Raw genomic sequence first — 26,337 nt, 5'->3', positions numbered from 1 at the left:
CATCATCTTAGATTTATTGCATGCTTGCTTGTTATTATCATTGATCCTTGTTCCAAAGCCAGTGAATTGGTCCAACCAAGGGTTTGATTAAGGAGATCATGACCATCGTGATTCAATATATTTCTCAAAAGTTGTTTCTAAATGAATATTCAAATCTTAAAGAGTCAAGTAGACAAATTTCAAATAATTAGTTTCTTTTGTTTATTCCTACAACTTATATTTAAGATCTACACATCAAGTTCAAATCACTAATATAAGTGAATCAAAATAAAATTCATTCAATTTATAAATTTTTAAAAAATTGTTTGATTAAACCCTAAAATTCTCATGGTATGAATTTCCAACACCTCTATCATAATTTTCCATTTCTAAAATCCAACTATATATCACATTATATTCATTAAATTCTACTTTAATCTAACATTTTATTATTTCCGGTCAACTCATTTATCTAAGTTAATTGTTCGTTAATTGCATTAATAATATGATTAACGTAGATATTTTTTTATTTGAGTGGTTTGTTTATCCGTACTATTATCCTCCGCGTGAGCATATTCTGTTCAGATATCGAAACTGCCTGTGTAGTCAAGTTTGCTTAGGGTTAAAGCAAACATATACGTCGGCGACTGGGAGTTATCTAAACGGACGAAATACTATAAGCTTTGACATTTGTACATGTGCAAAGTTGAGTCAGCAAAATAATATCAGTTTTAAAGACCAGACAAACCCGTCAAACGTCTTTCTCGTCTCGATCCATTAATATAACAAAGAGGAAGAGTAGTTTATTTGGATTTGGGTCAAGACTGTAGATACAGATCTTCCGCTTGAGCTCGTTCGCAAAATGGATATCCATGCTTCAATTCACAGTCAAACAGATTTTTCAGTTGGGTTTTCGAAGGAAGCGTTGGAGTTTAGTGCAGACAAGAATGCTGTGTTTTCCCCGTTGAGCGTATCAGTGGCATTGAGCTTGGTTGCAGGTGGAGCAAAGGGTACAACTTTGGACCAGTTTTGCACTTGTCTCAAATTCAAAGATCCCCATCAATTGCACGAACTTTCTTCTCAGATTATCAATGTAGTTCTTCCAGATGGAAGTGCCAATGGAGGTCCCTTTTTGTCCTTTGTAAATGGGGTATGGGTGGATCAGTCCATGACTTTAAAGCCCAGTTACAGAGATCTTGTGAAGAAACAGTATAACACAGAAGCTAGTTCGGTAGATTTTATCAATAAGGTATGTTTTACCCTCGATCCTTATTTGTGTGTTTTTTTTCCCTTGTTTATATAGGACAGCACAGTGTTATAGCAGTTATTGATGTGGGGAGCAGACTGAAGTGTATTTAGTCTAGGATTCGTGGTTTTGGATTCTCGGTCGATGGAAACATATGTTGCTAGTAGCGGCCAGAGAATAGAGAATTCGGTGGTTGTTTTGTACATAATTTGGGTATAGTTGCATATTGGGTTTTGCAGAAATGTGTGGTTGCCTTCACTCTTGTTTTTCTCATCACATAAGGTTTACAAGAGCACTTAAGTTGAATCAATGCTCAATTGGGCATAGTGCGCACCCTGTTGTTTAAAACACGCTAGTAAGATTTAAGATTGCCGAACTTTATTTTTGCAGCATTAGGGTTGTTCTTCTTTTGAGTAGGTGCAATCCATAAGTGATCAGGATCACCTGGCATTCAATACATGGTGTGTAATATCTAATAAGGAATTTATCGGCAGCGAAATATTTGACATTTGCAAGCCTAATAAGCTTGTGTTAGTTTTTGAAGCTAGGTTTTAGATTATTCATAACCGTGATGGGGGTTATGTAAAGCACATAATTTATTAATCCTTAACCATCTCTGTTCATGTGAGAATACAGAATGAAACTTTAATGGCTTGCTTAGCCTGGATTAGATATATCATGTAATTTTTAATTCAAGGTTTTCCACGTGATTACCTTGTAGACATAAACAGAACATTCACCATCCATAGGGCAGTCAGAGAATGTTGTTTACTATTTTTGAAAGCTTCTAGTTTTAGCATTTCATCCTTGGAACAGAAGGGTTGACACAATGTGTCATTCCATCTATCTTCCAAATTATGAAATATGCTTGGTTATATTGATAGCAACAGACAAGTGCCTGATTTGCATTTTCCATTGTGTTGACTCTTATCAGGCAAATGAAGTTAGAGTGGTGGTGAATAAATGGGCGTCAGACGAGACCAAGGGCAAGATAAACGAGTTGCTTCCAGCTGATTCTATAGATAAATCTACCAGGCTGATTTTGGCAAATGCCTTGTATTTCAAGGGTGCATGGCAGAAGCAATTTGATTCCTCGGCTACAAAGGAAGGCACTTTTAACTTGCTTAGTGGGGACAGCGTGCAAGTACCAATGATGACTTCTACAAAGAAACAATATATTAAGACGTTTGGTAACTGCAAAATTCTACGCCTTCCCTATGTTCAGGGACAGGACACCCGGTCCTTTTCTATGTACTTCATCTTGCCTGATGACATCAAAGGCCTGCCTGAACTGGAGAAAAAAGTTGATCTCAATTTTCTTGAGAATCATCTATCCAAAGGATCTGAAGTGAAGGTAGGCGCTTTCAAGCTGCCTCGCTTCAAGATATCTTTCAGTGTTGAGGCAACTGAAATCTTGAAAAAGATGGGGTTGGATTTGCCATTTTCTAATGTGGCAGATTTTGCAGAAATGGTGGAATCAACTGCAGCTAAGTCTCTTAGCATTTCAAATGTTTTTCACCAGTCTTTTGTGGAGGTTAATGAAGAGGGCACTGAAGCAGCAGCTGCTACTGCAGCCACTATTCTCCTGAGGAGCATACCAATGGACCCTATTGAGGACTTTGTTGCAGACCATCCTTTCATGTTTGTGATCAAAGAAGAGCTAACCGGAGTTGTCCTGTTTGTCGGACACATACTGAATCCTTTGAACAGCTAAACTCAATAGAAATTTGCCAAGTTGTAATTTTTGGGAGCAGATTACAGAAGATATAATAGGAATTATAGTAATACTCAACATAGCTATTGAGAAATAGCTTTGATTAAAGTTATTTTATTGACTGGATGCTAATCCCATAACCGATCATCACTGTTTTTATCTGCTATATTTTGTGGCTTTTAGTATGTACAAAACATTGTGTTGTTTGGTCTTTCAGATCTCGTTTCTTTTCCAACAATACTAGTAGAAAGGTTAGTACTATCTATTAAGTTTTTTCAGAGGACTCCCGGAGTTTGTTACTATCACACTCATTACTTGTGCATGTGCGTATGAATGAAATCATAGAATTCAATGTTCTTTTTTATTTTCATTTGTGAAACATGTGGCAAAAAAATTAATGGTGGTGTGCGTTATGGCACACCATAATAATTCACGTTTCTTTTGAGACTTGAGTCTCTATTTTTAACATAGTAAATGCTAGTTTCTGGTTATTAGCATAAACTGGAGGAAGTCACATACTTGGAAGGTTGACACTGAAGAAAATTATATATGCTTGTCTCAATTGCTTCTGTGACTTGAATTTACTTGGATATGTTTAGTTGCTGCATTCATTAAAATCCAATTATGAACCGGATAACTGCTCACCTTTGCCTTGGTTCCAATTTCCATCCCTTGGCTTCCAACAGAAAAAAAATATACATTTTTTATTTTGCATTGGGGTATTCGTTGGCCTTATAAATTAAAGACAGTTCTTTCTTTATCAACAGAGTAGTTCTTATTTGCTAGAGAAGGCACCACGTCTGATATCTTTTATGGTTCTATAATTTGTCTTACACGTGCGTATTCCACATGGCCACTTTTTGTCTTCAAGTAAGCATTCCAGGTAGGCTGCCTTCTTAGATGAATGAGAAAGGCAGGCAACTTCATTCTGGAAAACAAATTACTTGAATTCTTTTGTGAAAGAGCAAGGTTTGAATTTGAGGTTGATGATATTGTTCAGGTTTCAAAGTTGGACTTTTTGAACAGGTAGATAATGAATGCAATCAAAAGAATATTGTATGCTTCAAGAACTTCACTTTTGCTGGCAGATCTCATTGCACTCTCTATGTACAATGCATATGCAACATACATTTAACATTCAGTGAAGGATAATATTTTGAAGTAATAATGATATGGTTGAGATTGCCTCCATGCTTATCTATTTATCATCTTCTAGGTCCTTCTTTGAAGTCATCTTTATCATTAGATTACATTCATTGACCCTGAGGTTGTATATGTTTGGATCCTTCTCATGATTTCCTGCCCACAAGTATCAACTTTCAGCAGCAATTACATCATGTGAAGTCGATTATCTTACACTATTTCACTTGTCCTTGCACATTCTGATTCTCCTTCAGTCAATGTGATATGCTTCAAGTCCTTGTGAATATGCATATTTGGGATGACCATATAATATGAAGAGCTGAAATTCAAGAACAGATCACAACTCTTAAGAATTTTGAGATGATATTTAGAAATTGCCAAAGGAACTTTCAAGTTTGTGAGGTTCAATTTTTTTAAAAATTTTCACCAATTGTTTACCACTAACCCTCAATTGAATTTCTTGTAACGTTTCATTTTGATCTTGATTTTCGTAAGAGCCTGGACTCAAACAGGACGCCCAGTTATCATGTGCCCACATCCTATGAATGGTATATCAAGAATTTTGAGATGATCTCAATTTCTTTTGAAATTTTCACAAATTGTTTGGCATTAACCCTTAATTGAATTTCTTGTGAGGCTTCCTTAATTGAATTTCTTGTGAGGCTTCATTTTGATCTTGATTTTCGTAAGAGTCTGGACTCAAACAGGATACTTACTTATGATGTGCCCACATACTATGAATGGTTTTAGAGGTTTCTGTCAGCTTCACTAGAGAGCTCTTTTATAGGTTTAGGGTTTAGTGACCTAGGGCTTTATCTATATTGAATACAAGTACTCGTAATAGTTAAGGAGGTGGGATCAGAAAAGCCCCATTAGTTCAGTGTTGATTTTACTTTAAGGGATGGTATGGACCTATACATACATTAACGGACTTTAAGTGAGGTAATATAGTAATTTGCCTCCTGTACTTCGTGTTCCCCAGCTCAATAAGTGCCAGTAGCCCATTCATCCATTAAACATTATATTCTAATTTCATTTCTTCTAAAGTTTGAAAATCCGAAATCTTGATATGATTATCTGGATACATACCCTACAGTTGTTTGCGATTCCTAAATAGGACCACGACTAATCCATTTACAAGTGTCGAAACTACTAACAAGGGATCTACTAGTTTGATATTGTACGCCTTATCTTTTGTGGTTGTATACAAAATTATTTTACCTTCTTTAAGCTCATATTGAATAGAACCATTTTCTTTACGAATGTGAATATTTTATTTGCTTTGATAGCTTCTGCATATATATTCCGCTTGTACCTTGTCAGGTAATGGTGGCTGTTAGTGGATTAAATTCCATGAAATTGCGTCTGGATCTCTACAAATTCGTCAAAAGTGGGATCTTGCTTTTTCTTGAGACCTGCTGACGTCGTGTATCCTGTGGTTATGTTAGTACTGACATGGCCAATAGTTTTGTCGCAAGCAACGATAGAATTCATTCCGTAAAAACAAAAATGTAGGAGGCAAGATAAATTTTGGTGTTTATCTTGCACATGCTCAATTGCCATTGTCATTATCTTGTCTTCAACATTAAAATTGCTCAATTGTCATTGTCATTATCTTGTCTTCAACATTAAAATTTAACATGTTTAATAAATTTATCTTAAATGAACATAAAACATCAAGGGAATAAATATTACTTCATCATAAGATAACAACAATAAGAAAGAATAAATTAGCAAAAACATTTCACAATACATGATTTATATGGAGAAACCCTTTGGGAGAAAACTCCAACAAGAAGAGAGGCCAATGCTTGTATTATCTTCATGAATCAGAGATTACATGCAATTCTTCCTCCCAGCCACAGTTTGGCCATTCCTTCCATCTTATTTGTAGTGGTAAACTTTTTTTTGGCACAGCTATCAACTAGCTTATATTGTTAGTTAGGTAACATTTAATAAGCTTAGTAGTTAACATTTTTTGCCAACATTGTATGCTAGCCACTAGCACTCTAATAACTTTTTATTAAAATATTGGTAACCATCAGACTAACCACTAGCATTAATTGTTACTATGTTAGTTGTCCATCTCAATCATAAAGCTTACAAAACAAGGGATTTTTTCTTTTTGTTATAACTTGTAAGCAAGGAGTCAAAACAATTTAGTGTGGATGGTCAATGGAATGCATTTTTTGTTTTGATTCCAACAAGTAGTTGGAAGGCTAGGTCCGCTATCACCTTAGTGAATTTTTTAAACTTTTAATGCAGTTGTATATAAAATAGATCAATTTTATGAGAACTTGTTTGTCCAATAACTTTTGATTGATAGCTCGAAATTGAACATCATTTATAAAGTGCCAAAATTTGTGACAAGGTCACTTAATATTACATCTGGGGGAGTATACTTGCATTTCACATTTATTTTGCTCATAATCATACCATGTCTAAACATTGCAAAATGAAGTGCACATATTATGGGAGTAATCAACTTGTGGATGAATTATGTCCTCCAACTTCTATCTAGGATTGTAAAACCTAAAATGCAAGTTACGTATGAATCCATTTTCAAATCACCCATGAGTTTTAGTCATTCTTTACATCAGGGCACTGTTGTTGTCTTTCCAAATCATCCACATTGAGATACATATCTATCAAACATCACATCTTTATTTGTAGAATCCCAACTTGCAGATTTGGATGACACATTTGAGGAAATTGGTCTTCTATTTGATGATAGTCACATCACCTTTTTTCTCACTCCCTTGCCATCTTTGGATCTTTCTTTTGCCTTTCTTACATCAACATCTATAGTGATAGATTTTATAGATCTTCATGACTTTAATCCGACTCAATAATCATCATTTGTAGCAATAACAAATTCCCATCGATCTAGTTATCATCATACATCCATGGTCATATTCCTAAATCTTCTATGGTACTTGATCCATCATATATGCATTTGACACCTCATAGCATTGGCTTGTAGATAATTGAACATCCATCATGGGCACCTTGTCAATCTTTGGATCATGTGTAGTATTTCACAGACTTCCCTATTGCTTCCTGTAGACGTATAAAAATGACCATATTCTTAAATGAATATTTTATGTTCATTTCTCTATTTAACTAAATCCAATTTAATTAAATTACCCACATTCTTCTATTTAATTAAGTAAATTACTCAATTTATTTAAATTAAATTCACTATACCATTTAATGAATAAATCATTTTATTCAATTAAATCCCTTCTATCCACTTTTAATTAAATTCAAATTTAATTAAAAAGTTTATCCTAAATTGAATAAATCTAATTTATTTAATTTCCCCAAATTACAACCAAATTGAATTAAATTAACTTTATTTCAATTAAATCCTATTATCCCTCCATCCACTTGCATTTTCCTACATCTCCCACTTGCTTCCTAAACCCCTTCCTAATTTCTTCTAGACCCTTCTAATCACCTCTAAATTAACCTAACCCATCTTCTAAACTTTGTCACATCCCTAAACAAGGGGAGGTCACTTCTCAAAACCTTAAAGTCTTTGATAACCATTAAAGGCTTCAAGTCTTCAACCACTTAATTTTCCAAAGTCTCCCAAACCATTAATGGTTAATTCAACCCTCTTACATGGTTAGAGACTTTTTGCCTAACTTAACCTTCATCCAACCCAAGAGTCTCTTCAAGCCTTTAATGCTTTGACCATGATTATTTCTTAATCATATGCACAAGAGTTTATCCTTGGATTAACTCTTAATCCAATGGGTAAGCCTAACTTAAGCTTAACCCTTATCTCTAGATGACCATAAGGTCTTCTCAGGCATTTAATGCCTCCAACCCCTTCTCTCAACCCAACCCTATGTTGACATTTGTCACCATTTCATTGGTGCAAATTGCAAACATGGATTCCCAACTTTCAAACTTAGCCCTTGATTAACTCTTTCAATCCTGACCATCCATTGCCCTGTTTTTGCTATAAATAGAGCTCTCATCCCTCCATTTTAAGGATCCAAGTTTGTAGTATCATACTTATGCTCAAATACATTCAAGCTTTCATTCCATATATGCTCATCATTTTAGCCTCTCTTTTAAATAGGAATTAGTCTAAATATGCATGTTTAGAGTACTTTCTATTATCATTAGCTTAAATCATTGAACTAATATAGTATGCTAGGATAGTTTGTTTACTAACCTTGTCATCTTATGTTAGTTTATTGCATTTCTAGAATCATGCATAGCTTAGGATGCATCTCATATTAAAACCAACAAAAGCATCCCTCGTTCTTGCATTTGCCATCCCTAAACCATTTTGCTCAGTGATCTGAGAGCAAAAACATTGGTTTGAGGGACCGTGTAAGATAGAGAACCATGGGACCAACCTTGGGAAGCTAAGTGATACTTCATTACTCCATAGCTTGCACCAAGAAGTCCTGTGGGTGTGTGAGCAAGGCTCCCTAGAGCTCCATTTTTCGCATTTTGAGTTCTATCGACCCGCTTTTCCCGCATACACTTCCTACATTTTCCTATCAAGAATGGGAAGTCATCTTGCACACATTTGTGGTATTGTTTCTTCCAAGGGGAGAAATATTGTTTGGCATTTATGGATCATCTTCAACATCTAATGCCAAGCATCTACGAACACTAAAATCATCATCTTGAGGGGAGGCTACATGGTTTCTCTTCTTCTATCGATTTTGAGAGGAAGCATTTCCTTGCATGAAGTTCATTACTTCACATTTTTGGGGGGTGACACATGACGACCTCTATTTTCTCTCCTATGGGGAGAACATTCATTGTACATTGTGTTATTAGTAATCCTTGGGGGGTTATCATGAGTCTTTCTATCACTTATCTTCTTCATTCTTGTACATTTCATTTCATGCATCATTTCTCTTTTGGAGAGGGGTTTTGTTCCCAATGGTTTTCCTCCTTTTCTCCACTTAATGAGAAGTTTGTACATGGCCTAGTAGTTTGGATTCATCAACTTGCATACACTTCTTCCTAAGTTGCACTTAAGGGAGGGGGGTGGGGGGGGTTAGTGTAAATAGAGTCATTGACAATCTAGTTAGCTAATCATCTTTCTAATTAGTGACCTATTCACTCTTAGGTTAAGTTCACTTAGGCTGTTTCAGAATTTTTTTCTCACTTCATAACATTGAGACATGTGCCATCATCACTTGACACCTATTACATTCATATTTGATATTTGCTCACACACTTATCAAGTGAAATCATAAGTGTTCCACCTTTAGAGGGGTAGTTAGAGTTTCACTCCTACCTTCTCACATCCTCTCCCTCACCTATATATGCAAGGTTGATTATCTATATTTTACACTCTTCATCTCATATGATAAATTATCTTATTGTGTTTATTGTTTCACTAATGGAAGTTTTTTTTGTGCTTAGTCAAACAATTATATTAAACATGACTTCTCCACATGGATAATCACTACATATAGTTAGTTGCTACTACACTTACATAGTCAAAGGTTGTTGACCAACTTCACTTAAACCATGTCAATAACTTTCTACACTATAGCCAAACACCATAACAACTTGTGCTAGCAAGGGAAAACACCTTATTACGTCTAATCATGTGTGCTTCCTTTAAGACCCCCTTGAAAAGTTCCATGTTCTTAATCATCGCCACATATACTCCAACAATGTTACATTACGCTTATATTGTTGTATATACTTTAATAACTACTCAAAAAACAATGTGATTACATCTAAAACTCTTTGCAACTTTCCATATATCATTCCAATATTATTTACCAATTTGTGATTGAACATTGCAATAAACTAGAACAGGGTCACACATTGTCTCTCACCAAAAACTCTCTATAGATGAATAGCACACCAACCAACAATTTTTAAGATCCTAAACCAAATCTCAAACCACTAAAATATGGTCCTTATACCATTAACCACACTATTTGAGAGAGGGCAATCATCTCTACATCCCTCTATTCTTAAATATGCATCCAACCTTCAAAATTGAGCTTGTCAAGCCTTACACACCACCATTTCATTTCTTGAATCTTACATAGTCCAAAGGCCATCAAATTTGGACCTTACACACTTGTTGTAGAACATGATGAGCTCGTCCACACGACCTTGATATCTACCCCACACAACAATTCTTAGTTATGTTGAGTCACAAGACTCAAAAAAACATGGGCATTTTTGCATCTCCAAGTTTAATTTTTTGCTGCTTATTTACCATGAAATGGGGAGCAATACTTTTCGAGAACAACAAACAATCATTATGCATGCACCTTGAGCATTGACACACTTCCCCAAGGTAGATTCATCATAATTATAAGTTGCATTGCAAATTACATAAAGAATTAATCTCGACTTCGAAGCAAAGTTAGCCTATGAGTAAACACTATTACCACATTACGATCCACTGGCACAACCCAACAAAGCACATAACCAATATGTTCGTGTAATCCAATGGCATTAGATCGTCCCCAACCACTAATGGCCAAATAAGTGGAACATTGAAATGCAAAAGGCCTTTGTAAGGTTAGTTTCTACTAAGTGGTAAATTATTTTACAAATGACTTCACTTTCACATTTTGAGGAAAAAATTTTAAGTATTTTTCAAATATTTTTTACTTCTGGAGTATAGCATCTTCACTTTCACATTTTGAGGAAAAAAATTTAATTATTTTTCAATTTTTTTAAGCTCCAAAATGGAGTATAGCATTGTATTTTATCACATTAGTATATTCTTGCACATAGATTCTAGATTCTATTTTTTTTAAGCATATTTTCAATTCAATACAAGTATCTTGAAAATTCACATTTTTAAGATTAATAGAAGAGTTTTATTTGCTTCATATAAATTTTAGGCTTAGCGGGATCATAAAACTCCTTAAACTTTCTAAACAAAGCTTTAAATAAATTGTATTATATACCTAAAACTTTTATAACAATATATAATGTAATAAGTTATTTTTACAAAATGCTCATAGCTCATTGTTTATAATTGTCTAATCATTATACATGATAGAAGCACCCTCTTCTCTAGCATAAGAAAGTAAGCAGACCCTTGAAATATTCTTATTAATGATGGAAGGTGGATGCTGCTATTACTGTAATAACCTGAATGGAATGTCAATCATCGATCTTAGAGTTGAGGTAGGCCTATATATGAAAATATGTTTTCCTTTTGTAACCTAATAGTCCTTGAGATACTGATAGATTTATGCGAGCCTGTGCCAAAGAAAGAAGAAAAATCATGCTCGTAATGTTTCCTCTTTTTCCTAATATTTTTCTTGAAAATATTTGAATCTAATTTTTCTATTGACCCGTTAGCATTTTCCTATTAAAGTTTTTTTGTACATATCACTGAAACTGCAACCAATGAGTAATCAAGGGACTCGTATTATTTTCCTGTTTCCATATTAGTTTGCTTCAATCAGAGTACAGAGGTATTAAAAAAACGGATAGCTAATGTTTCAACGTACTGTCTACTTGATCATATTTATTTATTAATTGAAAATCAAAATAAAATGTATTTTATTTTTAATTAATTAATAAATATTTATCAAATGTGCATTCTGATGTGAGTTCCAACCCATTTTAAAAATCAAATACAGAAAATAACACTGTTAGATACGTAGCATCTGACTTCTATGTGTTCTTCTGTATGGACAGCTGGCTGGTCTTATCTCTGATCTATTTCTACCACTCATTTCCCTATACGTACGTTTAAATTAACTGATACTGTATTTACTACTCTTCTCCCAATTTTGCAAAGGCTAATCCAGGCAAATTGGTTTCATATGTTTTTACCAAATTTTTCCCTCAAAAATGTATTTGTTTATGTATTGTACAGTTAAAGATTGTTTATGTATTGTGATTTTTATCCAACATCACAAGCGAGCCTTTGTTCAATCTCTGTACCCATCTGTACCAGATACGCTCTTATCTTTTGCTTAAGCTCAAAGTTGAGATAGAATAAGCTAACTTAGCTTTAATCTGTGATTTAAGCAATCGACACCATTATCTTTTCCAAGTAACATGCTCATTACTATCAGCCATAAATGAAGAATAATCTCCACCAAACTTTAATACTATTGTAAAAAAATAATGAAGTGTCTACGTTCTATGAATATTCAGTAAAATATTTCCTGCACAAACTATCAAAAATTATCACTTTCCTGCACTAGTCCATCATACAATTTATAACTGTCCAAAAAAGAGAAGTAATGTAAATCCAGTTAGATGTTAAATTTCAAGAGTGTATTGCAATATGCACGCCAGAAAACATAAAAATCTATGTTCCTTTCAAAGCAGCCAAGTTTGGCCAAACTGAATATCGAAGATACCATATCATTTGTCTCTGGCATGTACAAGTATGGAGCTCACATTGAACAGCTGAGAATAGAAAAAAGAATGAACTAATAAATTAGAAAAAAATCTGACGTATTTGATATTTTCTTATCATCAATGATGACATAATCATAAGAATCGGATATGGTCTACAGAAGCAAAATGCTTTGTGCCTCAGTTGTCTTCAAAAAAAATTACAACAGCGAAAAGCAATTCAATTCTGGCTTGTGTCTGTCCACTTCAAAGCTTCCCACCCGGTTAAATGAAGCAATGTGCCTCATGTGTCTTTAAATGAATAGTACAAAACAATTAACAGTATGTTAAGCTCTTTGACTCCTATATGCATCCTCCACAATCTTCACGGCTGGTCCATATACCATATGACAACGTTGCTCAAATGATCCCACAAGGCGGGAAACTACTTCCGTGAAAAACATATCAGCTGCCTGTTAACAAACTCATAGTAAGCCAACCTGAACTCAGAGGAAAATAGTATTCAAGTAAAAGGTATGAATTTGACACACAACACTGATTTATCTTGACCCAGTATGGCTTGCTAGCCAAAAAGGGCAGTGATCAATCACATCCATTATTCTGAACCTTGAAAGTCCCCAGTTTTAAGAGGTAAATAACAATGTTCAACTTCAGATGCATAACCAACACAGAAAGACCTTTGTCCTACTCTTAAAATCTCAAATGAAACCATAGCACATGCAGATTAGCATCTACAGCAGAGTGATTGAATTAGCTAGTTATCCCATACACAGGAGAAACAATTAAAGCCATACAAACGCGAACTCATGCACATAAAATCTTCATAAAAAGATCATTTCTATAATAGCACAGCTCAAGGTAGAAGCTCAAGTTTAACTTATAGGATTGAAGGCTGCCAACTTTAAAAGGCTATCCCGTCTTCAAGCTGTCCAAGTTAAAATGCAAGCATGAACTTTAACAACAGGAACTGTTGGTAAACTTATGTTTTTTAATCCAGATTCAACTGCAATTCTAAATCGTTGACCCACTGGTTCACATGAACCCAACTCTCGTGAGTATGAATAGTTTATGCAGCACTACTATTTACATTTAGTAGTGTCTAATGTGCTAGGGTACAAGCTGTACAAAAGTACAAAGCCAAGTTGATATCCAGGGTGGGTATGTTTGTAATGATACCCCCCAAAGGGTAGGTTATTTCCCAAAAGGTAAGAACCAAAGTTATTCATGCATCGATGATGAATTTAGACTACTTTTTCTAGCCCCTCCAAATGGAATTCATGCACTTCTTTTAGCCCCTCCAAATGGAGTTCAAGTACCTTTTTTAGCCCCTCCAAATGGAATTAACTATTTCAATAAATAATTTAATCCTTTCACTTGTAAACACTGAATAACAATGCAAAGATGCTTAACTTTCTTTCAAGAATAAACAACTATTTAATTCAAATTTATAATTCTTGGCTCATAAACAGGTGATCAAAACCAACATCTCAGTAATATGATATTATGAACACGTAAAAGAAAAAAGAATGCAAGCCATACATTTCATACCTGCCGATAAAGAGGCAATTGAAATTGGAAGTCTACAAAGAAATGAAGATTGCAACTTCCAGAATAACAATAATGCACGACCACATAACTTTCTTCCAAGGCTAAGTAACTATTTAATTCAAATTTATAGTTCTTGATTCTTGGCTCATAAACAGGTGACCAAAACCAACATCTCACTAATATGAACACGGAAAAGAAAAAACAATGCAAGCCACACATTTCATACCTGCCGGTAAAGAGGCGATTGAAATTGGAAGTCTACAAAGAAATGAAGATTGCAACTTCCAGGAACCGGACCATTCTTGAATTCCCATATATTTATCAGATGCTTAAAAAGATTGCTGTCTGATGCAGTAGTCTGCATGATAATAATTCAAAACGAGTAAGCTACAATAGCAATTGTTCAATAAATTATTGTAAAAACATGATATAATTAACTATATTTAGACCTTATGGATTAAAAATAAATTAAATTTAGAATTTTAGTGGATGCCTTATTTGCAGAGACCATAATTCATAATCCCAGTTTAAAAATACTTAAAATTCATGAGATTGCCATATAGCACTTCTAGTGACTCAGCTAAAGCCTATGCATTATCATATTGGGTCTCCTGAGATTCTCTCCTTAATAAATAATGCCAAGAATTGATTTCAGCAAGCAGTGCGATTAAATTTAACAGTTCTGTGTGTCATGTCCCCTTTTTTTATGATATTGGATTTTGGCAAACATTTTCATTTTGTTCTCCTATAGGGACATTAATTGATTTAATATTTGGTATTGTCCAACTATTTCCAATTTAATGGGGGCAATTAAATATTAAATTAACTATTTAAAGGGTCATTTCGGAGATTGGATTTTATGCCATAATGGGAAGTTAAAAATATTTCTAATTATGACTTTCCTACCGAGTGTGGAGTGGGAAGTTTGAAATATTTCTAATTAATGATTTTCCCACAAAGATCAAATTTGGAAAGCAAGAATAAAGTGGGAAATTAAAATATTTCTAATTAATGATTTTCCCACCAAGTGCAAATTTGGAAAGTAAGAGTGGAGTGGAAATTTGTAATATTTCTATTTAATGATTTTCCCACCAAATTGGCCGAGGACAAGATAAATACGAAGCATATTTGGAAAAAGACATCTTTATGCCATTTTCTACTTCTCAATTTCTTCTAGTATGAACTTCATGTTCTACAAAATTCTTCAGTGGACAGAAACCCATTGGAGATTGGAGGCTTGTGGACGGAAACCCATAAGTTTCAGGTGGATAGTGGATGAAACCCAATTGTTCACATCGAGCAATTTCATCCAGAGGTTGCATTGGAGCTTCAAGATTTCAGCAGTTTTCCATTGTGTGCATTCAGGGCTTCATTAATATTGTTGCAGTAATTCCAGATGTGTTTTGAGGGCTTTGCTGCTGTTATTAATCTTGTATCAAATCATATTCTATGTATTTTCCATTTGTAAATCAAATAATATCAGTTTGTGGTGTTTACAGTGACACTGGTGGTATTTGGTTATAATAGTTTTGTGGGTTTTGCTTATAAATTGGAGTTTGAATGTATTAATGTTGCTGCTGCAATAATCAGTTTCAGACCTAATTAAAGGACGCACATATGAGAAAAATCATTTTCAATACTGTTCTATAAAGTTCCATTTTAACTCAGCCCTTTCAGTGCAAAAGTAGCTAACTAGTTTGGGTGTTTTAGGTGAAGTTTTGTGTAATATTTGGGAATCTATTTTCCAGATCTAAGAGCAATATTAATTTTTTTGTTGGGGACATTACACCATGAGACATCTAGTAACCCATAGGAGCATGTCAGACATTGTGAGAGAATCTTATTTAATACTTTGTATGGAACTTTGACAATTAATATATTAGGAGAAACAACACACAATGAATGGACCTCTCCAATAACACCAAAAAATGGAATCAAAAAGGTGCATTGTGAGAGTGCCTCTACTTGACAAAAACCAAAGGGACGGCTTCTGAACCAATGCAAACTAGATCAAATTGTAGTGCTTTCATGTTTAAATTTGGCTTATGATAATAAATATAATAGAAACATTCAATTGATCCTAATGCAATCTACAACTTAGGGTTTCCCCTTTTGTTCTTTCAACAAAGAAGCGGGAACATGAGGGTTCCTTCTATTACACCTAGTGTCATAAGTTTGGTTAACAACATGAAAATTAATATCACAAATAGCCTCACATAGGACAATAGGGAAAGAAAGAGAAGAAATATGAAAAGGATAAGAATCATTCGAGAAAGAAAAGGAGAAAAATAAGAAGGGATTGCCTCTTGTAAGACAATCTTAGGAGGGAACAGGAATTATTAATAGAAGAAGAATGGATGTCCATATTTTGAAATTATATAGGAAGAGAATGATGAGTCGCTTAAATGCTACTGTTAATTATTTTATTTTCTTGTTCCATGAATACATTTTAATATTCACACAATATGAATATAAACAACAAAAAATCGATTTTCTACAATTCATGGGTTAAACTCTATTTTATTTGCTCTCTATAACTCTATGCTATGAAAATGACCTAAAAAAAGTAGTTTTTGTCTCCTTTTCTACATTTTTTTTTTAAATCTGATTTTTTCCCCATTTTTCAAAGTCTTACACTTTTATTTTACCAATTTTTTCCCCAAACAATTTTTGCTGGAATCGATAAAATGACTAAAAGACTCTATACTTTCTTATTAAACAAGGCCAGAAACTAAAAGATATACAAGTTTAGAACTTCCTTGTCATTCAAATGGAAATTTGAATGACAATTATTTAAAGATTCCATAACTAAGTAGTAATAAAACCAATTACAAGCAATACCTTCACATAGTTGGGTTTCTTCAGTTCCACATGTGATATATAGCGTTCAACAAGAAATTTAAAGCCTATTTGAAGCTCTGCATCAAACGATTCAGGGTTCTTATGATATAGTATAGTTGATCTTTGACACCAGGGAACAAAATCCTCGTACAAATCAACAGCTGCTACAACAGCAAATAATTGTTCTGGAGAATACCTGCAGATGTTCTTGCCTGTCAGTTTTGCATTTGTTTGTTAATATGGTAATTACGAGACAACAATTATAACCATCCACATCAGAGTAAATTAATATGGTAAATTACTACCACATCAAAACAAATTCTTAAAATTTAAAACTAAAGAATTAAGAAGAACGTAGCAGACATCTGTAGGAGGGTGGATTCATATCAATTGCTTAAATCATACAGCTAATAATCATTTCACAACAAAGGCAAATTGTTTCCTAAGGCTGAAAATAGAGAACTCAATCCTTGAAAGCAGCTTTGTCATCAAAATTATAAACCAATGCAAAACAATGTGAATCCTATCAGCCCATTTATATTAATTACATCACGACAAATAAATAACTTGTCAAAGATGTAGACGTCAGAGATTTTTCCAAGATGTAACAACAAGAATTAAGTATTAAAGTATAATACAGATATCTTTGTAAGCAAGACACCTTAAGGAATTCTTCTATTTTTGAAAAGTGAAATTTCCACACAGCATATTTTCTGCTTGCAATAACAATTACAGGTTTGTTATCTAATTCATTTAAATGGCAATTGCTAATTTCTCTTAAATAAAAAGAACCAGAACTCCAGCCATGACCTCCAAGGGATTCATAAATTATTGGCAGTAGAGCAAGACAGACATAATTACAAATGAGGTCTCCTCAAGCAGGGTAATTGCGTCATGCAGATACAATTTCTAAAATAATATACAGCGAGCACAACAGGGATTTTTAATATTGCAATTCATTATTCTGTTCATTTTTTACCTCAAAGAATATATATTATTTTCTGCCCTAGGACTATACAGGGTCTAAAACCACTATTTTCCTCTTCTTGCTATACCTTCTACAGTTTCTCAGGTTGGCTATTCCACATCAGCCATATGCATGACTGATATGCAAAACTCATCCTTTGGTGGGGAGAATATGTATGACCCTAGAATAATAAAACCATCAACACATGTCTTCCAGAAGAGTACTCAGTCAATGTTTTGATAATGAAGTTACACATACATAAGTTCCCTAATGAGAAACAGTAAATTGCAGCTGTATCTACTACCATTTAAACAAAACCTGACAGAGGCAATTTTCATGACAACTGTTTCACATAAACTAGGTATATGCTACCAAACATAATCTTGCCAATAATAACTTTCCTAAAATATCATTAGACGCAGGAATTCATTGCATCACAAGGTTTACTAGAATACATTTCCTAAATGCATACACACAGAGAAATTATAATTGATTTCAGTGGCAAAAGTTTAAATTTTATCATATCCAAAGTGAAAAAAGGTCCAAATAGCACCAAGATAATGCAATGTAATTTAGATAGACATCATATAGAGGAGATACTTCAAAAACAAGAAAAAAAATCATTTAAATTCAGAAAGGTTCTATCTTTGAAGAAACAATAAATCTGAATAGAATGAAAAAAATATGATGTTTACAGAAAATTATACAACAGCACAAAAAACTCAAGGGTATAGCTTAAAAACTTGTGATAAATAATGTACAATTGGCAAGCACACAAAACCACTGAATTAGTCATATTAGGGCCTAAAATTGACCTCTTTATTTGTGTAAAGCAAGCTAATCAGGTATATTTACACTTGTTATACTTTCAGTCCAACAAAGCCTACTTTTATATAAATCTTGCATTTTCATGTTCACATTAAAGTACAGTTTATTATAGTTTTATTCTGTTGCACAATATAAAATGATAATTAAACATTAATGCACTCTGTTATTAGATAAGACCTCAGTATTACAAAATTAGAATACAACGAGACAGCCATTAGAATTGGTCTTGATAATAAGATCTTAGGGCAGATTTAACATTAACACTTAGGGAGTGTAATGTCCCCACTTTGAAATACAAGTTAATGGTGAATAATAATAATAAAATTTAAAATTAATATATACAAGTATAATTAAGTATAATTAAATTTTAATTCAGTTAATGAATGGTCAAAAGACGTGAAATGAAAGGTTGTGACTCCCTCAAACATGAGATATAAAAGGGAGAAGAGAACCTCATTTGAGGGTGATAATTTTGGAAATCAGAAGTGCAGATCTGATTTAAAATGAGAAGTGCAGATCTGATTTAAAATGAGGAGTGCAGAACTGACTGTGAAAGGTTGTGTCCCTTTCAAAGGGCAGAAATAAGAGTCGCAATCTTTCAAAGGGTGCTAAGGGTGAAAGGGTGTGTCTCTTGCCAAAGGGCATACATGATGAAGAGGTGTGACTTCTCCCCCACATTGAGTGACATAAAGGAAAGGAATCAAAAGCCTCCAGTGATATGACCAACAATCAGACCAGATCAGCACTGTTATTATGTTACAGGCATCAATTAGCCATGGGGAATTGGATCATTTATAATAATTTATATTGGGTTATTATAGATAAGCAAATCAAGAGAATCATCAATCAGCAAGTGGGGTTAAATTCTCAGCCATAGCACAATTAAATCGTCAATGAAGATGTCTATATTGAATGATCAATGGAATGAAAAGCAAGAGATCGGATTAGACATACAGATCTGCAATCAGTAATCAGCAGATTGATAATCATAGAAAGGAAACAATTCAATTAGCATCACTGATCATAAAGAGCAGATCAGTCATAAGATATAAAGTAGATCAGGTAATCATTCCAGATCAAGCATCGAAAGAGACAAGAAAGTCAATCAATCCAAACAGAATATCTGATTTCATAATTAATCAAGGTAAAGTCAGTAGACTTTGACAGGTGCTTGGGCAAGATTTAGGGTAATCACAAAAGGGGACATCATAGGGAGTGAGGCCACTAGGCCAAGCCTAATATCAAACGAAATTCCATTAAAGAGAGAAAATAAAAACAAACATTCAGCTGTCCTAATTGAACGTAAAAATTGTCAACCTAGACCAAAATTGTATCCCTCACACACATCAGCGTATGCACAGAAATATACACAAAGAGATGGGAAAAGAGAGAATTCTTTGAAATGCATTAAACATCAAAAAACTTGCTTGTACAGACTGGAAAGGTTGTGTTTACTCCCAAGACTGATCATAACGTAAAAAGTCAGGTAATATTTTCAAAATAAGATATAAACTGATCAGAAAGAAAACCTCTTTTGGCCTTCCACAAAAGGGTCCAATTAACCAAATTTGCATCTAACTTGACTGTGACCTATATATCACATGCATGTTTACATACATGCATACACATTTATATGGAATATTCCAAAACACCTTGAGAAAAACAAAACTCTAAGCTGTGTAACTCAAATGAAATGAAAGCTGAAGTTTATTTCCCCGTAACATGCCCCTTGTACAGTGATATAAGACATGAATACAATGGTATCTGCATCGTTATTCATTCACAAACAACTAAATTGGGACAACCGAAAGAAAAGTGATGTTTTTATTTGAATCTAAATGCTCATCAAATCAACTGGTTAAACAAGAAAATAGGTTTGGCGATCCAAGTTTGTTTTTCTCGACAAAATGGTTGTTGAAACAAAAAAAAAAGGTTTAAGTCGACAAAAAAATATACAAATTCACAGTTTTCTGACCAAATTGATAATGATTTACTTTTTCTGCACACTTTACTGTATCCTACAGACCAATTTGATTTAAAAGGATATTCCGTCTCATAAATCCACAAATCCAAACCTTATGGGAAGGATTTTAGAATCAAAGACATAAATGCAAAAGCAACCTGTTAACTGTCCGAATTGGATAAAACAACCACCCTAACATTCTCCGGTACGCATACTTGAGTATGTAAATGCCAACACCAAATTTACCTAGAGCGAGCTTAAAATAAAAAGACCGTGTTCAATCTTGAGTTTGGCATGAGGTGGAAACCAACTGGTACAAAATTTGAACAATGCATAAGGTTAAAACAAACAAGACGTGCGAAGCTCCCTGGAGAAAAGCCAAGCTTCCCATATACATGTCAAATATAATACATAGATTATACAGTACATACCCTATAATACGCTTCTCTTCATAAGTTTTCGTGAGTCCGCTATCTTCATCACCATCTCCGCATCCCAAGAAACCCCTTGCCTGCTGAGAACCCATCCTCGTCGAAATGTTCCTTCTCAAAACCCACTCTTTTGCCAAATTCCTCTCCTTAAGCGTTGCCTTTGCATCAGTCCTTGCAATGTTATTAAATTGTCTGTTCCCAAATAAAATCCCATCACAACATATAACATCACCTTGCACCAAAACGGAACCAAGCCGAAAAACCGGCCGCTGCTGACGAGAAGAAATAATCCCAAGCGCAGCCTTCGACATTTCTGAGAAAAGCCGCATAGTGACAACAATTTCTCAATAGCTCCTCAAAAGCAACCTAAAGTCAAACCCTAAACACCCCAATTTCAGGGTCCCAAATTCGAAATAATTTATAAAAAACCCTCCAAACCACAAAGAATGCCTTAAATGGTGCAGTTTTTCCCAATCCGTGCTCGAAACCAGTCGATATTGAAACCCTGAATCACCTATTTCAAATTCAGGGAATTGAAAGTACACAAATTATGCTCTGAAAAATCAAATTTAAACCCTCCAAACTGCACTGAACTCCTCCAATTCTTTTCCAAAAAAATTAAAGGGTCCAAAGAGGGTGGCACGCCTATTTGAAGAAAAATAAACGAAAACAATTTTATGTTTCGTCGCGGCTTTCGTTGTCTGATATATTCAACAGGATCTTCCCTAATTTTATTTAGAGAAAAATTATTGAGGACCTTTGTTCTTATTGCCAACCGAAACGCAGCACGTATATTCCTATGAGAAGGATCTAAAAACGTGTATTCCTAAAGCTTCTTCTACTTTCTTAGCGCGGATGCTTCTTCACGTGTTACACATGAGATTTACATCTGTAAGTACAGCAATCGAGCCCATTCTTCCTGGTTGACCACCTCGTACCGTCTTTTATAAAAGGTCAAAAAGAAATTTCGAGCGATGGTCGAAGCCCTTAGAAAATTAGGGTTCTTGTTTTTTTATAAATATTGGTTTATTTATGTAGGAAGGTTCGTCTCTAAATATAGTTAAAAGTAGGCTTAATATTTCATTTTTTTTTCATTATTTTACTTAAAATATTATTATATTTTTATTATATCTTTAAATGAATTGGTTGAGATAATTAGGAAGTTAACTCAACCAAGAAAGAAAAAGTTGATTGGTAGTTAAACTCAAAGTGACTGAAGTTGAGAGGTGGAAGTGAAGTTAAAATTTTTATTTTTTTTCATGCATTTAAGTATCACTGCATGTTTGTCTATCATGATCTCTTTTAGAAATTTTTAAAACAATAAAACAGAGCCTAACCAAGTGAGAACAACCTAACCTAACAAGCTTGTCAAAATTTTCTATTGATGTCCCTTCTTTTCAAATGCAAGTTTCAAACGACAAAGCAAGTAAGATCTTGACATCAATTGATTTTGGATCAACTGCATGTGTAGGATTTAAACATGTAGGTATGGAACAAAGCTAGAGTGACAAATAAAGAATTCACTCATACAAAGACATACATCTAACATCTGCTAGGGCTCTAGCAGATCGATGATTAATTGGTAACACGTATCACATGAAATCTTCATCAAGTTTAGAGTTAAGTAGTGTTGTTTTCATATATACAAATGAGTTTTTATTTAAGTTGTAATTGTTATACTTTTGGTTAATTTTTGCAAGGTCATTAGCTTGCTCCTGTTGGAGTAAATAATTTATATATTAATTATTCACTTAATTGCATTAATTCACTAAATAATTGATGCCTTAGTAATTAATTATTGGTATTTATTAGTTAGTTAATTAATTAATTAATTGATTAATATTTATCTCCATGCATAATGCAAACTAGGAAAAGCAAACTATGTTTAGATTTCGAGAGTTTCATGCATTAATTAGTCTATTATGTTTTTTGTGCATACATGAATGATTCATGCATTGTGTTTCAAACTCTCAGTCTATCTTGTATACTCCACCATTTTGGGTTTCTATCTTTAGAGTTAGATTTTTTTATAAGGATGTAATATCCTTCATTATAATTAAGCAATTTCAAAGCAATACATTCAATTATTGTTAATTGTCTTCAATTATTCTGTGTTGTTCAATTCTCTCTTTATGTGTGATAGGTATTATTGTCAAAGACAACTGGGCTTGTGGGATGCACATAAAGAGAGATAGGTATTATTGTCGAAGACAACTGGGCTTGTGGGATTCGCATTTCATGAATTCTAATATGGTATCAGAGCTCTAGATCTAAAGATTCTTGTTCACTTTTTTTTTTGAGATTATTTGCATTTGCATAGAAAATGTTCACCTTGGGTTAATTTGGAGCTCACCATCAGTTCCAGAAGGCTCGAGAAAGGAAAGATTGCCTTTTGTTTCACCGAAATCCGATATACACAGTCCATTTTGCAAGGGTTCGAAATTCAAGGGTTTTCTCTATTTCAGAGAGTACTTGAAAATTTGGAGCATTTTTGGCCCAAACGGACATTGCCATTAGCTTCAGAAGGCCTTTTCCATGAATTTTGATATATAATTTAACTATTTTTAGTGACAGGGGCATCTGGGGCATGATTTTTATTGGCACATTTTTCAAGGCATGAAATCTATAATGCCATGCCTGCACCTGCGTCATAATTTTTTTCCAAAAAAAAGTCAACTGGCTAGTAAAAAAATAAAATCAAGTGGGTGCATGTTATTTCAAAAAGAGTAATTTTTTAATCAATGAAAAGATGTCAAAGTACCTTCAGCAGCTTTTCTGCGGTACAGTCAGCATACATGGCCCATTTGGATCCTCTTTGTGCTTTAAAAGAGGGGGTTGGTATTTTGCTCATAACTTGAGCATATGGAGTCGAAATTGGGCAAAAAAGATATCATTGGAAAGCTCTTTCCAAGCCCTATCCAAATATGGAGGTTTTTATTATTATTATTTTACAAGCTTTTTTCCCAATTGAAGTTAGAAGTTGTTGTTTGCACTACCAAGGGCATATCTTGTGCATCTGGACTCTGTTTTTTGCAAACAAGATATTGTCAAAAAGGTGATTCGGAGCTCTATCCATATCTCAGGTTCATTTTAGCAGATAGAATTCCAGCCCACTATCTCTTCCTTCTGAAGTAATTAGTGACTTCATAGCCCTATTATGCCCTACTATGATCCAAGCTCCATCTTTTTGTCTTAGATATTTATTGTTTTTAGTGTCATGGAGAATAGCATTCAGATTTAGTGTACCTATCATACCTCTCCCCTGTCCACATTATGAGGGGGTTTCTACTGTTGTTGCTAATGCTTCCTTGGTTTCGCATTGGGGTGTTCTATGTATTTAGTAATTGTTCCTATGTACTAGGAGATGCAAGGCCATTTACCTGTGCATTGTCCGTGAGATGGAGTACTTACGTATTTGTTCCTATGTACTATGAGATGCGGCGACCATTTACCCATGCATTGTTGGTGAGATGGAATACTTACCATATCGACACTCTTCCATTCCTATTTCTGGAGGTTAGATTTTCAGCATCATAGTAGTCATTCTACGACAACATTTGCAGATTCTTCATGCTTCAATGTTTCTTCATGCTTGTCTTTTGTTTCTCTTTTGGAGAGGAGTTCCCATTCAGGGTTTTCCCCTTTTCTCTATTTCTTAGAAACATCCATGTTTGTTCATAGGTACCTCATTAGGCTTTAGGCCAGGACCCATCTTGCATTCATCTTTGCATGCTTTTTCCTACATCTTTGCCTCTTTCCCAGTTGTGCATTCAGGGGGGTGTTGGAGTAAATAATTTATATATTAATTATTCACTTAATTGTATTAATTCACTAAATAATCGATGCCTTAGTTAGTAATTAATTATTAGCATTTATTAGTTATTTAATTAATTAATTATGAATAATTAATTAATATTTATCTCCGTGCATAATGCAAACTAAGAAAAGCAAACTTTGTTTAGATTTTGAGAGTTTCATGTATTAATTAGTCTATTATGCTTTTTGTGCATACATGACTAATTCATGCATTGTGCTTCAAACTCTCAGTTTATCTTGTAGACTCTACCATTTAGGGTTTCTATCTTTAGAGTTAGATTTCTTTATAAGGATGTAATATCCTTCATTGTAATTAAGCAATTTCAAAGCAATACATTCAATTATTGTTAATTGTCTTCAATTATTCTTTGTTGTTCAATTCTCTCTTTAGGTGTGACAGGTATTCTTGCAAAAGACAACTGGGCTTGTGGGATTCGCATTTCATGAATTCTAACAACTATCAAGTCCTTCGACATTTTAAAGCCATGTTATTCAAAGGAACAAGTCTTAATGGGATTTAGGCACCAAAGAAAAGTAAGGGAAGTAGATTCCTAAAAGAAAAACTAAAAAGAAGCCTTCAGTTTTATTGGATCTCCACGTTAAGTTTTGTCTTTGCAAGTTTAGGGATTTATGTTTGTTTCCATTGAAGGAGCCTTCACTTGTGGCATTGAAGAGTACTTTCTTACACTTTCTTATTTCTATGGGCTAGCTCCACATTCAAGAAGAAAGAGCAAGAGTAATTTCAGTCATTCACCACATTGCAGTGTTTAGAGGATAATTTTTAGCACGTAGTAATGGAAAAGGTAGGTTTTAGGGTTACATTTAAGTTTATCCCATGTTGTAAAACTTATGTATGGCTTTGCATATCATGCTAGATATGTAATGTACACCCCATGCTATCCAAGAATAATTAAAGTGAGATGTGTCTAGAAAAAAAAAATCGATACTTCAATGAGAAGGAGGTATGCATAATACTTAATAGATGTTTATGTCTTGTCCAACCATGAGGATGTTGTAATGGGTGGAAATGGGGTTCACTAGCTTATACATGAAAACTAGGAACTAAACCTGATGCTTTGCAAAAAGGATGTTAGGATATGTTAGGAAGACAAACAACAACATGACAAGAGACAATCCAAGTGTTAGTGTTAGAAATCACAAATCAAAAACCATCATAAGCAAGCATATCAAGAGAGACACAAAACACAAAATAGAAAGCTTAACAAAATTAAGAAATGCAACAAAACATCTCCAAATGCCCTCCACCAAGTTCCAAATGAGTGTAGCTCTCAGTAGCTTTTTGCACTATTCTGGATGTCTTATGGAGATTCAAGATTGTAGAATGAAAACTTATGAGAATGCAAATGTGAACAAGCTAAAATGAGATGTTATTTAATTGTCTAATGTTAATTTTAGCCAAAAAGACAAATGTAGATTATTATGCTAAAATGCTCTCTAGATTTCACTATAAATTAGATGCATACAAGATTTCAGGATCATAGATGTGCTTGAGAATGCTTGAGG

General features: G+C 34.0%; 2 protein-coding genes across 2 annotated transcripts; one reads left to right on the top strand and one right to left on the bottom strand.

The window, feature by feature from the left end:
* Positions 1–640: 640 nt before the first annotated feature.
* On the top strand, positions 641–3,204 carry LOC131061843 (serpin-ZX). Its single transcript, XM_057995705.2, has 2 exons — positions 641–1,228; positions 2,160–3,204. Exons 1-2 carry the CDS (start codon positions 842–844, stop codon positions 2,937–2,939), a joined length of 1,167 nt encoding a protein of 388 aa, XP_057851688.2. The 5' UTR covers positions 641–841; the 3' UTR covers positions 2,940–3,204.
* A 9,090-nt stretch (positions 3,205–12,294) lies between these two features.
* On the bottom strand, positions 12,295–21,953 carry LOC131061841 (uncharacterized). The gene is made up of 4 exons (XM_057995693.2): positions 20,998–21,953; positions 16,809–17,004; positions 14,194–14,325; positions 12,295–12,871 (listed from the first exon to the last, which is right to left on the bottom strand). Exons 1-4 carry the CDS (start codon positions 21,324–21,326, stop codon positions 12,746–12,748), a joined length of 783 nt encoding a protein of 260 aa, XP_057851676.1. The 5' UTR covers positions 21,327–21,953; the 3' UTR covers positions 12,295–12,745.
* Between the last annotated feature and the right edge of the window lie 4,384 nt (positions 21,954–26,337).

Source organism: Cryptomeria japonica, chromosome 3 (genome assembly GCF_030272615.1).
Source record: "Cryptomeria japonica chromosome 3, Sugi_1.0, whole genome shotgun sequence".
Taxonomy (NCBI): domain Eukaryota; kingdom Viridiplantae; phylum Streptophyta; class Pinopsida; order Cupressales; family Cupressaceae; genus Cryptomeria; species Cryptomeria japonica.
The sequence above is the reverse complement of the archived record's forward strand: the minus strand, read 5'-3'. Positions and strand labels throughout refer to the sequence as shown.